The sequence below is a fragment of the Calypte anna genome, chromosome 5A (assembly GCF_003957555.1).
Source record: "Calypte anna isolate BGI_N300 chromosome 5A, bCalAnn1_v1.p, whole genome shotgun sequence".
Taxonomy (NCBI): domain Eukaryota; kingdom Metazoa; phylum Chordata; class Aves; order Apodiformes; family Trochilidae; genus Calypte; species Calypte anna.
The window spans coordinates 27,575,685-27,592,034 of NC_044251.1; the positions used below are offsets into that span (position 1 = coordinate 27,575,685).

At 48.9% G+C, this 16,350-nt stretch overlaps 1 protein-coding gene across 1 annotated transcript; it reads left to right on the top strand.

Moving 5' to 3' along the window:
* Nucleotides 1-1,913: 1,913 nt before the first annotated feature.
* CHGA (chromogranin A) lies at nt 1,914-15,081 on the top strand. The gene is made up of 8 exons (XM_008492495.2): nt 1,914-2,039; nt 2,518-2,564; nt 6,553-6,646; nt 7,060-7,128; nt 9,021-9,119; nt 10,712-11,185; nt 11,642-12,117; nt 14,506-15,081. Exons 1-8 carry the CDS (start codon nt 1,958-1,960, stop codon nt 14,587-14,589), a joined length of 1,425 nt encoding a protein of 474 aa, XP_008490717.2. The 5' UTR covers nt 1,914-1,957; the 3' UTR covers nt 14,590-15,081.
* The last annotated feature ends 1,269 nt before the right edge of the window (nt 15,082-16,350 follow it).

Genomic DNA, 16,350 nt, shown 5'->3' on the forward strand with positions numbered 1-16,350 from the left:
TATCCTGTTACATTTCTCAGAAACAGGCTTCAGGGAAAAAAAGGGCTTCATGTAGAAACTGGATTAGAAGTGAGATAATTTATTGCCCTAATAAGAGTAACATATCTATGTAAGGATAAGTAAATATTGACAAGGTAAATATACTCTGATAAGCAGATCAATCTGTTTCTCAGGAATACATAGGAATTAACAAGCTTAATAATGTTCAGTATTTCAGACTCCGAGATGAAAATTCTCTGGTGTATCCTGAAGGAGTAAAAGGCTCTTGTATATGAGATCCACATCTTCAACCTCCCCAATAAATAATTCAACACACATGTACAAAAAAAACCCCCACAACAAAAGCCTAATCCAATAACCAAAAAGAAAGGATATCTATTGTTCCTAGAAGATATGGGCTCTCCATGCAACAAGAACTGTTGATTTCATGGTCTGATAAACATTTAATTATCAGTCAATATCATCCACAAAGCAATGTTGAGAGGATCAATTAATTTCCAGGTTTTCTCTGATAGTAATTAGAAAATGCAGAAACAGGGGGCACTTTGGTTTTGTATGAATTGGCTTTTACAATCCAAATGTGCCTTTTGAAGTATGCATTTAAATCATACAGATATTGGAGGACATTTGGAAGTAAACATTTGGGACTACATTTCCACATGCATATGGAAAGAGAAGGTGGAAACCTAGAGTGCAGTCTGTACCACCTGGTCTAAGAAAAGTTCTTGGAACAAATATATTCTCTCTAGCTCCAGAGTGAGCAGAATGAGGTAGGGTAGAGAAGGACAGTGCATTTTTCTGAATTCAGTTTTCTAGTATAGGTCCCTGGCTTTTGTGACCTCTGCTATTGCTTGAAGGATAGCACAGAATAGTAGAGGTGCTAAAGCAACATTGAGGGACTCACTTTCAAAAGACACTCAGACTGGACAGATGCTCCATTCAAAGATCAGGCAGCCATTTGGTCAAGGGCATGGAAATGCTTGTGACTAAGGTAATGGTAAAGGGGGTTACTTCCTCTCCCTCCCTTGTTACTGGAAACCAGTGACCAGTAATCTTGTTAATCTCAGTTGCTTCAACTTTGGAGTGCTTAGCAGTGAGGGTATAGGTGACGTTATACATTGTTATGAACCACTGAACTAAAGAGCTACCTATTAAATTTGCTTGCAGAGTCGTAATAGCTGAACAACAGTCTCACCAGCCTTTGCTATTTACCCCAAACGTTATCCTTTTCACTTAAAAAACCTCCATAAAATAGCTGGAACATATCATATCCATTAGCAAACCCATTTCATGATGACTGGTTCTCTGGCTCTTGACCAGTGTCCAGGCATACCTGTTCCCTGTGGAGTCATTTAACAGGCATCTTAAAACTTCAGCATCTGTTCTAAACTGTTTGTCACAGAAGGTGACAGTCTTCAGTGGTCAGTGAAAGACGAGGGCACCCCTAGAGGGCAAATCCACTCGCAGGTGGCTATGCTGGGATGCAGGAGGTGCCTGGCTACTGACTACTGCTACGTACAGAGAGGGACCATATGCAGAGGTGCTCGTAGATTGCCTGTTTTGGCTGAACTGGAAAACACACCTCTGGCAACACACCTCACAACCTTCCTGCACCTGCTGAGCCTGAGATGATGGAGCAGCTGGAGCCTGACACTTTCCTGCTGGAATCCTTTGCCCGAGTAACCGAAGGGGTCGCGGGGATCCTGGAGCTCTCCGCTCCCGCATTCCCGGTCGGTGGTAGAGGCTGCCGGGAAGGCTGTGTGCATGGGGAGGAGGGAGAGAGGAGGAGGTGGCTTCCTCCTGACGCCATTTCCGAGGGGCTGAGATATATAAATGAGCCGGTTGCTGCAGTGCCCCATCTGGGATCTCCAGCCAGGGCACTGGTGTAGACAAGTACGGTGCTGGTCTCCCCCCGGCACCTCGCCTGGAGCCCCCACGCCGGGGACTGACTCGCCCTATGCTTTTGTCGCCCGCCCTCCATCCCGCCAGCACCATGACCCGTTCGGGACTGCTCGCCGTCCTGCTCCTGGCCGTGCCGGGTAAGTGGGGTTGGGCGGGGGTCCCAGTTCCCCCCTTGCCCGGTACCCCCCTGCCCGGCGCTGCTCCCGCCCCGCTCCCCTCGCTCCTTCCCTCCCTCCGCTTCAGCACCGCGGACAGCGCCCGCCGCAAGGTCACCGCCCGAGTGCGCGCCGAGCCCTGCCTGGACCGCGGTCCCTGGGCAGCGGCCACTGCCGGCTGGGGACATCCCTTTGCCTTGCCTTGCCTTGCCTTGCCTTGCCTTGCCTTGCCCTCCCTTCCCTTACCTTCCCTTCCCTTTCCCCAGGGGACCAGGGGGGCACAACGCACACATCCATCTGCTGCACCTAAGGGCCACTTCCACCAGAGAAAGATGCACATCTTCTCAGCTCCCATTTTTAGCAGGATAAGATTTATCTGCTTGTCTTCCGTTGGAGGTGAATAACAAGCTCTCTCTTTTTTTTTTTTTTTTTTTTTTCTCCTCTCTCCTCATTTTTACAGCCATCTCCCTTCCTGTGGCAAACGACATGAATAAAGGGGACACTAAGGTAAGGATGGGCCTGTAGTGGAAGTGGTGAGTGAAGATGAAGGATGTAATGTTTAACCTCCAACAAGCTGGCTGGCTTTTGGATGCTCATGAAGGAACTGAAATGCTTATAGGAAGTGCTAGGGGTTTGCATGAGATCCCTACAGCAGCTCCATCTGACCTCACTCCCTCCCTCCCTACAAGGATTCACCCTTTGTATATCCACTTCTGGGCAGGAAAGAAGTCCCTCAGGATGTACCAGAGGGACCAAAGAAGCTTGTCTAAAGAATGGTAAGGCTAGTGGTGTAGGTTGGGTATAACGCTCCCCAGTCCTCCTACTTTAAGCTTTTCAAAGAGGAGGTGACTCAGGGGAGAGTGGGGGGAGATGTGAATCAGGAATGGGCATCACTAAAACTGTGTGTGTTTGGGGGTGTGTATACATCTGTGTTTGCATGTGTGTGGTGTGTTACTTAAACATGCAGCTTCCTGAAAAAGAGGCAACTGGCTGCTCTCAGAATGTTAATCTGTCTTCATCTACTAGTCAGCTTGTCTGGGTGGCTATGAGCAGTGTGTGACTTGGCTGACCTCTCCAGCCTTCTTTTATAGGCTTCTGTGCATACATCTGTGTCATGCCTCTCTGGCATGCTTAGCTGCACCTCACAAGTGTGTGTACCCCTGATGGGCTTTTGGGACCTAAATGCCTGTGTTGATCTGTGACAGACCCCTCTCCTTTCCTGATATTGTAATGCCTATAGTCTTTCAGATAAGCTGGTCTATTGAATGCCCAAATTAAGATTTCTACGGACATCAATTTCCATAAAGGAAACACCAGCCCTTTCCCCCCTGGTTCTTTAATGTCTTTGTTTCCTGGAGTCTTCCACCACATAATGCATTCCCCCAGGCAGCAGTAGGGAAGGACACGTTCATGTCACTCTCTCAGCCACAGGCTGTATTGTACTTTGTCTCCCCTCATTGTTAGCTGCAGGGCAAGCACTATGAGAAACACCACTCTGTCTCCTCTCAGATGTGCCTGGGCTTGGAGAGCTGTTGCTTTGTTAAGAGTTTTAGCCTGCTTAGCCCTTGCTGGGGCTGAGCCATGAGCTGTGGGGCACTGGGTGCATGCTGTGGGCTGTGTACTGCTGAGAAAGAGGATGCTCTTGCCCCTTTCACTAGCCATGCCAGAGTGGGATGCCCATTGGGCATCTGGTGGGACAACCCATTCATTTTCCTTGTGCTGTCTGTTTCCTGATATCTTCTTATCTGTAAAGCATGGCACTTGCCAGCAAGCCACATTTAGCTTTTGTGCAAGCTAGTGCAGCTCCATGGAAATGCTGCCACCGACGAAGGATTGTTTCCCAAGCCTGCTCCCTCCCTTGGTACTGCACTGACACAGGCTCTAGCTGAGAGCAAAAAATTATACTCCACCTTTCTTTCACTTTTTGCTGAAACTGGAAGGAGCCATTAGGGCTCTTTCACCTTCACTGCTCACTGCAACACAGCATTTCAGTGAGGGAAGTCCTGGTCTCACAGGACAGATCAGGGCAGGGATATCATTCCACGGGTACAGCACTGAGTACCATAGCTCTTCCCGCACACATTGCTTTGTGCCACCAGTATTTGGGAGGCTCAGGGCAGTGAAATGAGTAATCAGCATCTGCAGGTCTTTTCTGGGCAGCTCATCAGACCTCCCTTACACCAAGGGCTTTCCATTGGGAGCTGAAAACAACCAAAGTATCTGCAGTATTTTCGGTGTTTGACCACTCTTGTGTTTGAAGGACACTATCTCCTACCTACAAGGATACATTTCAGAAGGGCCTGAGCACAGCCAAGGTCAAAAGTAGTGAAGTCTATCCTTGTAAGGATCTGATCCTTTGGAGATCTCTGTGTAGGGACAGCATGAGTAGCTCTTAGGGATCTAGTTACCTGCTCACAGTTAGAGGATAGCTATGGCAAAATTCCAGTCCAAGTTTCTGCAGCAGATTAGTTACATTCATTTGGAAAGAATCTTCTTTATTTCCTGATGCAGGCTGTTATTTCATGACCTTGTGAAGCCTCACTCTGCAAGACTTGCTCTTAGAAAAAGTCAAGGAGTGGAATGACTGCACTTTTCATTTCATTTTGTTACAAAGCTCCTCCACAGAATTGGCTGTATTTCTGTGGTGAATGGCGTGACTTTGTGTTCAGGCAAAGACCTTAAATCAGCTTAGAAGTCTTCAAAAACCTTGTATAGAGTGTTTCATTTGACCAGGTTCTTATTTCTCATGCTGAAAAAGTCCTTACTTTTGAAGCTTCATCAAATACAGGTATAATAAGTGGCTCCAGATGTTGGGAAATGTGGGAGAAAAGAATAAGAATCTGGGGTTTGTTCTATTTAATGATAGAGTGAAGTGACTCCAAGTCATCTAAAATCAATATTAATGGATTGCTTGTGGTATAGGAGAATGATACCAGGGAAATTTCACTGCATTGTTTTTGCTAGATCTTTCCTACTACATTTTGAATCCAGCAGGCAATCCCTTCAAACTGTGCAAACAGTTGAGAGCTCAGCATTTTATGTCTGTGTTCTGCAAATACAGAATTCTCTCCTTACACAGGGTGCCCATTCTGGCTGGTCAATGAATATATCCGATTGCTTGAATGAGAAACATTGTAGATGACTGGGAATTGCTGACTTGTGTTTAATTTCTACTGCAGCTTTGCTCTCCTGAGAATGGCACCTTGTAAGGCAGGTCAGGACTCATGTGACTGCCTGCAGAAATTTTCAGAAGAAAGAGGGTCACTGACTCAGTTTTCTGCTCCCAAGGCTTACTTGTATCCTGTTTTTCAATTTAGCCTTTTTTTTTTTTTTTTTTTTTTTTTTTTTTTCCCTCAGGCACTTGTGAGCCCTGCACACTTCCTAGGCTGCTTTATAAATAATCATCCTTTTGAAGTAGGCAGCTGGACTCCTGCACTATTATGTGGCACTGAACTGTAGCAAATGCTGCCCTCTCTCCTCTATGGGGTCTCTTCCATTTGGGTCTACCATGCCCACACAGGAGGGCTCCTCGTGGTGTGTCAGTGTGGTGAGGGTGCCTTCACCCCTGCCGGAGGTGGCACTTTGCCTTTGCACCAGTGGATTTCATTCTCCTAACCCACACAGAGCGCTGGGTGAGCCCTATGGAATAAGTGGTGCTGCAGTTGGATGAGAGAAGAGCTAGACCTGTAGCCTCAGCAAAGGTGACAAGCTAGATAAATGCTTCTCATGTTACTCTGGAGCAAAGGCCTGCTGGAAAGGCAGGACTAGAGCTCACCCTGTCTGGGAAGCTGCTTCAGGCAGTTGCAAACGTTTCTAAGGAAAGTTTGAGAACTTCCTTGCTTGCAGGTCACTGCCTCCATGTACAGCTATTCCAGTCTGTAATAGATGGCTTGAACACAAGGTCAAACACTTCTTGAAAGTGTCTTGTCCTTTTCTAGGGCTTGAGAGCACTATTTCTCATTTGTGTTTGAAAGTACAATTTACCTTACCTCACCCTCCATGCCTGACTGCAGTCTAACTACAGTGCCCTTCTTAGGGCTTGAATATCTTGCAAGATTTCACCTGTTGAATAGCTACAACCACTTTTTACTCTCTCCAACTGAGCCCTTTTATAAGATGCAGGCTGAGATATATTGACTTAAATGAGGGTGATTTTGATGTCTTTTTATATGTATTCTGATCTCCTTTAACGTCCCAGCCCCTGAGATGGATTAGAGCGGTAAGATCCTCAGCTGAAGTGTGTGTGTCATGTTGAAAATGCTCGTTCCATTGCCATGTGTCATTTACTCACAGTTTCAGAAAGTACCTTCTGTTCCTGAGTTAGGTAAAGCAGGAACCGAACATTCAGTTCTTGCTCCACCAGAAAAGCAAGAAGATCTGCGTCATCATCTGCTGGTGCCACATTTTGACCCTGGTAACAAATAGATTTAGAGAGAAAAAGAAAAAACAAACACAAAAAAGCTGTGCTTTGATTTGTATTTCTGTGTCTTTCCAGGTGATGAAGTGTATTGTAGAGGTCATCTCTGATACTTTATCAAAGCCAAATCCCCTGCCGATCAGTGAGGAATGCCTGGAAACACTTAGAGGAGGTACAGGCTCAGATTTAATGCTGGGTATCAGCAAGAGCGTATCTGGCAAGCAGAGGCTAGTTCTGCCCTGCCACATGTTCTAGCACCTGACATGGGGTCCCTGACACACTCACCTTCCCTACAGTCACCCCAACAGCCTGTACCAGGCCCCAGAAACAGGGATGGAGCTGCTGCCTGGCCTGGGCTGTGCATCCCACTGACATCGTCTCATGGGGAGCACTGGGTGACATGGAGCTGCCTTTTTTCATGGGACCTTCCTGTAATCTTAACTACATACTTATGAGATGTGGCAACAAATCAGACCACAGGAGAGAAAACTAGGAGGGAGCTGATATTTGGGGTTGTTTTTCATTGCCTGGGTGTGGGGGAGAGTGTCTTTTACCATTTCCTGTACCAAGTCTCTCCTATTGCAGATGAACGAATCATTTCTATCCTTCGCCACCAAAACTTATTGAAGGAACTTCAGGAAATTGCTGCTCAAGGTACAGTTTCACTACAATAATTTGGAAAGAGAGGCTTCATCTATTGTAGCGCCTGCACAGTTTTTTTGTATTTTACATTAATTTGACATCATATATATGTGCCCTAGGAAATCTAGTTCCAGGGCTTCCAGTAGAGACCAGGTGAGTGGGGACAGGAATTTTTGCTTGTACTAACTTTTAATAATTTTCCTGTTGGCTTCCTTAGGTCAAGTGCAAGTTCCTTTGGTTTGGAGAATGTGGGCAGGTCACCACTTGTTAATGCAGGGGCAGGAGCAGCACAGGGTGTTCAAGGAGAAAAATGGCTATTCTAATTTGCTCACATACCCAGAGCTGGTGTGCAGGTCCCAGGCACAGCTACCTCAAAGCTGGTGCAGGCCCCTGTGCCGGGGTGACCTGGCTGAGGCTGGAACAGAGCACTTCCCAGGCTGCAGGGAGAGCAGCTCCTGGCTTCCCTCCTCCTCCTTCTCCTTGGGGTCACCCATCTGGCAACTCTCACTTGCCAGGGCATCCCTGTGACCTGCCCCTGTGTGGGACAGCTGCTGAGGATGGCTGGGAGACAATGCCACCAGACTTTTTTCAGAACAGGGCATCCACAGAGGCAACAGGGAGAATGGAGAGGGAAAATGCAGGAAGTCAAGATGAGGAGAGAGCCCTATGCAGCTCCCAAAGCAATAGTCTTGTCACTGCCCAAATCCCACTGGTGGAGGGGCCAGCCAGGCAGTAACCCCAGGCAGACTCCACAGATTCTCTGATAATCGAAAAGGAAGGAAACTATGGCCTCTTCAATGTGCTGGGAAGGTACATCAGGTATGACATGATTGTGAGGGGGAGCTCTCAGCTATCAGACACACTGTGTCCATGTGAAGGGACATGCTTCGTATTCTCCCTTCTCACTTCCTCCCCTCTTTCTTTGACTTAAGCCTGTCACACTATTTTGTGCTGGGGTAACATGGGCTCCAACCCACAGGTCACAGTGACTGGGGATGGGAGAGTCATGTAGCCCAAGAGAAAAGCAAAGGTTTTTATCTTGGTCTCCTCTGTGCCAGCTGCAGCTGGTCCTGCTTAGGCTGGAGAGCCCACACTCCATCTCTGTGTTGTGTTGGAATAGAAAGGGCAAGGCTGGGCTGGGCTGGCAGTGCTGACTCTTACCTTTGCATTGAGGCATAGAAGTAGGGCCTGCTCAGGGCCAGACAGGGCTTGCTTGGCTTGCAGATGCAGTGGGGATGGGGCTGCCTGGGGAGTGCTGGCTGCCTGGATGGCTGTGCTCTGACCCCCAGCTCAGGCTGCCTTCAGACAACGCTTTCTCCAAGGTGGTGCTTTTGTTAGTAACTGTCTCCATAATCCCACAGGATAAATTGTGGGGCCTTGGGGCCCTGGACCATCCCCAGAGCAGGTACGAACACAGCTCCACTTTGCCAGGGAGCAGTGGGAGGGCAGTGCCTTTGGGAGAGGGGCCCCCACCACCAGGCCAGAGGGCCCAGGGGCTCTCAGTGCTCACCTCAGCAAAGGTCGTGGGCTACATCTGACAGAAGGCAATTTTTATCCTTCAGCACTCTGTTGCATAAGTCTTTTGTTGGCCTCGGTGCGCTGCAGTTCAGCATCTCTTGTTCCCTAGCTCTCCATTAATATTAGTTTTCCTAGCAACGCAGCTTTAGTGTTCTATAGAGATTTTTTTCTTTCCTGCAGATGATGTTTTTCATGGTGGCTTTGTTACTGCACTTGATTTATATGTCCTCCAGTCTCACTTCTCCTCGCAGATCCCCTTTGGCAGATTGGTCTATTGTAGAAAACTTGCATATAACTAGAAAGGGCACATAGCCCTTTTCCTACCTCTGGTTTCTGAAACACAGGAGGGGCTCTTCCCTTCCCCTAATTTTTTTTATGTGACACAGGTGCCAGTGAGAGAACTCAGCAGCAGAAGAAAAACAGTGGCTTTGAAGATGAACTTTCTGAAGTCCTTGAAAATCAGAATGACAAGAACAAGCAGAGAGGTCAGTGTCAGCTTCCCCTCCAGAAAATCCAGGTCAGGCTGTAAACAAGGATGTTCTTTCTAACAGCCTTGACATGTCCATCTGCTTCTCATTGAGGCATCTTCTTTGATGCTGCTGCAACACACAGAAGCAACTCAGTGTTTGCTTTGTTCTTATTTACCAGCTTAAACAATATGTACTTTCTGAGCTATAGCAATGCATGATGGTCAAGTTACAAAACTGATGATGCTAATCTTTCCACTCTGCTGCCAATACCAAAACTCACTACTAATGCTTACAATAAGCCACAGACAGGGAAATCCTGTCCTGAAAGACTCAGTGATATAGACTGAGCCAGGAGAGATCTGGCTCTGCTCATGCCACCCTTGTTTCCAGGCATCCAATAAATTAGATTACTGGTTCCTGAAGGCAAAACTGAACTTGGGATATACATAGTGTACACACCCACACAAAAGACCTGCATCTTAGAAAGTCCATGTTCATCTGGGGTTTCACCTGATCAGTATGTTTGTATGGCCTGGCTAGAGACAGGCAGTATAGCAGAAAGGAGGGTTTGGCCCTTTATCTTTTCCCCATCAGAAAGAGAGGATGTCAATGTGGAGTGAGATGGTTCCTCATCCAGCAGCACTGTCACAGAGGGTTACAAGCAGGGTTTTGGGATGCATGGCCAAGCCACAGCAGTGCAGAGATGCTGCATCAGTGCAGATATGATGTAAGAGCATCCCTAGCTGCCTGAAGTGATGAGGAGTGACACCCCATGCACAGCCAAAACCCAACAGAGAAGACAGGTGACACTGGCTCTCCAGAACCTCTTCCTCCCATAGTGTAGTGACTGCATGAGGATGAAGCCTGGCATATTGGGCCACCCAGACCTGCAGACTGCCCAGTGCATGCCCTGCATGGCCAGCTCTCTGCATCCTCTCACCCAAGTGTGCTCCTCAGCCCTGCTTGGTGTTGTGCTTTCCCTTCCATTCCCTTCTGGTTCTTCCCACAGCTCTTTAGCTCCGCTCTGCCCTCCCTCCCCTTTTCTTTTGCAAAGTTATTTCTGTGGCTGGTTATTTTTAAAGATAGTCTAGTTTGCTAGTCTCTGGCATGAACGAGAGCAGAACCCAGCCCACATTAAACTCCTGCTGAGGAGTTGCTTTGCAGACACAGAGCCAGCTGCAGCTCCCTCTGGCTCACCCACAACCACCACTGCCTCTGTCTTTGACCCAGTGGGAGAAAAAAAGGTGTGGTGTTAATGCAGCACCCAGAGCTGTGCCTTGTTACTCTCCTAAATCTTTTCATTTTACATATGATCTAGTTTGATGCAGGGCAAGTTTGTTACTGGCATCTTGAGAGATGACAATGAGGACTGTGCCACATCAAAACACTTTGGCATATGTTTAACTTCAACCTTGTGAGTCTCTCCAGGAAAGCAGGTACCAGCTTGCTTGAACCCAAGCATATGTTGAAATGACTTGTGAAAGGATCCATGGGCTGGTTAAGCAGATTGCTGAGCAGGGCTGAAGCTCCCTAAGAAAGGCTTGGGCTTCACTGTTTGTGCAATGAGCTCTCAGGAGAGGTGTTGCTTCTTACTCCTCCCTCTGCAGATGCAGCAGGGGAGCACATTGAAGAGGAGCAGCCCACAGGGTCCCTGGATACAGCACAGAAAACCCAGGGAAATGAAGATTCAAAAGAGGAGGGGAAAAACAGTCTGGAGGAGAGGGAGCCCAGGCCACGGGATGACAACCCAGGAGAGAAGGAGGATCGGGAGGAAGTAAAGAGCAACGAGATCAGGGGTGCAGAGGATGCCCAGATAGATGAAACTTTGGACAACCACATCAGCAAAGATTTCAGTGAGGAGGAGGAGCAGCCCAGAAGCCTCAGGGACTGGCTGGAGCCTGAGGACAAGGGAGAGCAGCCATCCAGGCAGGGCCAGGACCAGAGCAAGGAGGCAGCAGGGGAGCATGTGGAGCAGGAGGAAGACGGAGGAGATGATGCTGCAGAAGAAGACCCTACTGAAGCTGAGAGGTCACTGGATTTGCCTGAGGAGAATGAGGAGGCTGAGGAGATGCAAGAAGACAGTATGTATTGCAGATGACTGCACTGATACCTACCCAGGGTGAGCTGAGAACACCAAGACAGAGAGTTAAGATGCTTTAAAGCCTAAAAGTTCAGGCAGATGCTTACTAGGTTTGTAGAAATACCCCTGCTGACAGCCTCCCACATCCCCCTCCCCTGACAATTACTCAACCACTTAGGCCCCTACATAGCAGGTAATACAGGCCCAGCAGCTGCCTTGCTGCCTGCTGCTCAGTTTCCATAGCACCTGGGGACAACTAATTTATTTTTCTTGAACTTCCTATATTATATTTGACTGCTGACACCAAGTCCTGTTACTTGACACAATGTTTCCAGAATCCTGGGAAAATGAGCCAAGTCAGGAAACACACTTTGCATCACCCCTGAAGGTTTGGTTCAAAGGTAGAGCATAACCAGGTTAGAATTTGTTCTCACTGTGGTGTTTAATGCCCTTTCAGATAATGATGATGCTCTGGGATTTGGCAAAGATGGGCGGAGCTCTGAGGAGGAGGAGGAGGAAGAGGAGGAAGAGCAGCCCCAGGCACTGAGAGGAGGAAGGCATCGCTTGGAGGATGAGGGGTTGCAGGGTGAAGAGGAGGACACCTTCCAGTCCAAGGATGCCAAAAGCAAGGAGATGGAGGAGGAGTCCTCCAGGGAGTGGGAAGATTCCAAGAGGTGGAACAAAATGGATGAGCTGGCCAAGCAGCTGACATCAAAGAAGCGCATGGAGGAAAATGATAGTGGAGAAGACCCAGACAGGTCCATGAAAATGGCATTCCGGTCCCATAAGTATGACTTCAGTAGTCCAGAGGAAGATGTGAGAAGGTCATGGAAGCATCACTCAAAGGAGGACAGCAGCGAAGGAGGCTTCCCTCTGGGTCCCATGCCTGAAGAGAAGAAGGATGAGGAAGGCAGTGCTAATAGGAGAACAGAGGTTGGTGTACATAGGCTTAAGAATAAATCCCTCCTGGTTATTACTAGTGAATCCAATCTATGGTTGGAGGTGTGGGTGGTACCTTGGTGTTACCCAGCCAGCATCAGTTCTCTGTGACATTAAGAAGGTGCTTGGTGATGTTTTAGTCACTTAGCCCCAGCTGTTACCGAGATTTGCATCTGGCTGTGCCTTTGTTTTTTCTCCTTGTTTTCATGACTTGTGCAAAAAACATTCCCTACCCTGGAGAGTCTTAAAAATGAGACAGAACTTTTGTGCTGGTCAGTGCTGGATGTGGTGACCAGAGCTCTATTTGGAGCTGGGTCTTGCATCTGTAAGCCACTACAAGTCAAAGGGTAAGCTTTCCCTGGCACAGGGAAGGACTGACTACTGTTAGACCTCCTACAGAGGAAAACCAGGGCTGGAGCCATAGTGAGAAAGCTGGGACATGACAGTGGAGATGTTGACAGATGCATGATTACATCTGAGCCAGGCCTCCAAAACCAGACACTTCCTTCTCAGCTTGTGTGATGCTGCATGGTAGCTCTGCATCTCCCCTGGAAGACAAGAGCAGTGGTTTCACCTTTGTGCTGAGGCCTAGCTCCAGGCATTTATGTTTATTTGGGATAGCACAGAGGGCTGGACTTCAGGGCCAGAAGCATGGGTTCTTTGGGTGTTTGCTCAGGTGCCCAGGAGCAGACTGGGGCAGGTGAGTGGAGGCAGTTTGCTGCACCTGTTCTGCCAGAAAAACACCCTTATTGCCTTAGTTACACACAAAAATATTGCCCATCAGCATCCCCCTCTGAGGTTACATCTCCAGTCATGTGGGTTCAAAGCTAAGCCAAAGGACTCAGCACTCAGCAGGATGCAGCTTTCCAAGGAGAAGGGCACCTGCACCATCTGCCTCCTCACCATCTCCTACTCATGTCCCAGGTTTCTCCCCCAAGATGGGTGCTCCCTGCTCACCCCTGCCTGATGCTCTGGGGTGCACCTTTGTCTGCAAGGTGGTGGGCTCAGCCTCCAAACTGATTGGATTGGGATTGGGAAGGAGGTTGCTGAGGCTGCAAAAGTGCCATATTTATAGTGGCAAAAAGACTTTTTGGTGATCAGGGCCTCTGGGAGACAGACAGGTTGTGTCAGACTGGACACCCAGCAGTGAGGGAAGGGAAAGCACAAGCTCTGCCTCTGCCAAAGAAGTTGCCACTCTCTGCCCTCTGCTGGTTTTTGGGCCAGGTAGTTTGGCTGGTGAGTTCAGGCTGGACACAACTGGGGGCTTGAATCCTGTCCTTTGCACTTGCCAGGGCTCAGCATACTTCTGCGATGCTGAGCCAAGGGCCCTGCAGAGGGGGAGGGTTATATTTTCCCTGTTCAGGAAAACAGCTTACAGATGACAAAAATGGCTTTCTTTAAACATACTTAATTCTTTTTCCCACCAGCCACATGCAGTGCAGGCCAGTGGCTCAGAGTCAGCCTGTGCTTGGTGGTTGCTGTAGGCAGTGGCAATGTTCTGCTCCACGCAGGAGAGGCTGTCTCCTCATCTCTGCCAGCAGGATGAGGCTGTTTTAGCACTAACAGCAATTCAAATTTGCTCCCTCAGAGCCTAAAGCTAAGCTGTCCAAGCATACAATCTCCAGCAAGCCCCAGGAAACATCTGCTGTGAGGGAGAGGCAGGGCTGGGCTGGCAGGGAGACAGGGGCCAGTTGTGTATGACCAGAGTGCAGGAGAAGCCATGCAAATATGAATTTGAGTACCTGGCAAAACAAATTAGCTTCGGGTGATAGCATAGATACACAAGATCCAGGAGACAAAGGTCATCAAGTGATGGGCAGCTTGAGCCCTCAGACCAGTGGCTTTCTCAGTCACAATTTTCCCAATCAGAAAAGCCTGTCCCACTACTAGAGGAGCACGTGGGCATCCAGTGCTGTGTGGGAAGAAGGATCACTGCCATCCCCTCCACAAGCAGGGCACATGCTGCACTTGCTGCAGGTGGGAGGCACCTGTATGCACCCCAGTTGGACACCACTGCCTCAAGAGAGGCACCCAGTGCCCTTTGGCAGCACCTCCTCTGGCCCTGGCTCCCCAGCAGCTCGAAGCCCTGGAGGGAGAGACCCACTGGGAGCTGCCCTGCTCAGCAGGGGGGCTGGGGAAAGCCGGTGGCTATGTGTCTTGTCCCCACTGCCAGCTGCAGCAATTTAATGTTAGGACAGGACTAATTAGTGTCGCACACAGACATCTATCCTGAAGGGCAGATGCAGGAGGTGGCTGAAGGGCTGGAGTGAAACGTACCTGTTCTGGTGCCATCCCTGGGCAAAGCTTTCCACAGCTTGGGGGAGGAGGGGTGAGGGTTGCCCTCTCTCAGCTTCTAACGCTTGTCCGGGGTTTTTGTTGCAGGACCAGGAGCTGGAGAGCCTCGCTGCCATCGAGGCCGAGCTGGAGCGTGTGGCCCACAAGCTGCATGAGCTGAGGCGAGGCTGAGGGTCCAGCTCACCCCATACAGGCAAAAGCTGCTGCGCCGGCCTCCTCTCACCCCACCGCATTTTCATTTCCTGATTTAAAAGCAATTAAGCTGGAGCAGAAGCATTGTGCCTAGGAAGCTGACCTTGCTAGTGTCCAGGCCTGCCTCCCTTGCTGTAGTTTTGTGCTCATTGCTGCTTCTTCACCTCACATTTCTCTCTGTGCACATGGATGCCCACCTGCCTGGCTGGGCACTGGTGGGCATGAAATGCGAGCTACACATGTATTTTCTGCCCTGGTGGTTTCTTTTGCGCCTCCCTCTTTTTTTTTTTTTTTTTTTTTTTTTTAAAAAAACACAGCTTTTTAGAAAGTTCTCTTTCCACCAGTAGTTTCACTGGGTAAAAGAAAAAAAAACAAAAAACAAACTGCAATAACTTGTTATCTTTTAATTAAAAGCTGAGAACTCTGACTGTAATATATTCTATATAAAAATTTATCTAAGGAAAAATAAAACTGCAGTGGGTTCCTTCCTTTGTTTTGGCAGCTTCAGTCTTGGTCATCAGCACATGGGCTCTTATGGTCCTGGCAGAGAGGAGGGGAAATGGAGGGCTCCCTTCACTGCAGACACAGCGATGGCATTTCCCTCCTTATCCCGTCTCTGACAATGCTGCCAGCTGAAGCCCAGCATGGAGGACACCTCTTCAAGTTCCCAAGTAGGACAGGGCTCTCCCTGCCTGCCTGGGGTCCAGCAGTGCTGTACAAGCCCAGCCCCAGCACTGGGTGTCCCTGGTGCCTCAGTGAGATGTGTTCCACGTCCATAGCTCACAGATGAACATGGGGATGACCAGAAAGAAAACAGTTTAGAGGTCTAAATGCTGGGGCAATACCTCACCAAGTCAAGCTATTTGGACAATGCATGAGTGGGTAAAAAACAAAACAAAAATGAACGAATAGGTTATTCATGAGGGAAACTGCTGGTCTGTATTGCCCTGCTGGTAGCAGTTGGTCCTGAGGGTCTTCCCCTCCTGTGTTTCGGCTTGCAGGAGCCATGGTGACCTGCTGGCACAGCACTGAGAGGCAGAACCTTCCCCATCCTTTTGGGCTACAGGCCACTGGCTGGATGGAGGACTGGACTGGGGAAGCTTGCCCCAAAAACCTCGGTGTGTATTGACCCTGAAAATTTTCTGTATGTATTGGCAGGAGACGAAAAGAGCATCCCACTGCCCGGGCTCTATCTCACACCCAGTTTGCCCCACAACATCTGCTACCCAGAACAGCTGAGATGCTCAGGGAATGGTTGCTAGGCTTTGAGCATGACATATCCCTTTCTTTTGCTGAAAACAACAGCCCCATTGGCCCACAGAGTGTATTGCACTGAGGTGCTGGTTCTTGTGGCACAGGAGGCACTGCGTGTCCAGAGCTGTCCTCCACCCACCCGGGGAGCTTCACCAGATAGGGCTTGGGGAGTGGCTGAGTGGTCCTTACCCGCAGCCCTGGGGGACACACAGCTGCAGGAGGTGGTAATGCTGAGGCACAGCCCAAGAGCTGCCCCAGAACAGGGTGCAAGCTGGGATGGGATGCAGAGCAAGGTTGAGGGAAGTGCACCAGAGGATGATGAAAGTCTCTCAACTGCATCCCGAGGAGATCATACTCCGTTAACCCTCAGGGAAGTTTACCTAGGAAACAGAAGTGAAACCAACGACGTTCCATGGAAACAGTACTGTCTGTTATTAGGAATTAATCCAGCTGTTTCATTTTACATACTGCTCATAATTTAAATAT

What these genes read in the sequence shown, in the direction of transcription:
- CHGA (XM_008492495.2), top strand. Translation starts at nt 1,958, where the DNA reads ATGCTTTTGTCGCCCGCCCTCCATCCCGCCAGCACCATGACCCGTTCG. An exon ending in CCTGGAAACACTTAGAGGAG is followed by an intron (nt 6,647 to 7,059) that starts GTACAGGCTCAG and finishes CTCCTATTGCAG; the next exon opens with ATGAACGAATCATTTCTATC. An exon ending in TGACAAGAACAAGCAGAGAG is followed by an intron (nt 9,120 to 10,711) that starts GTCAGTGTCAGC and finishes CTCCCTCTGCAG; the next exon opens with ATGCAGCAGGGGAGCACATT.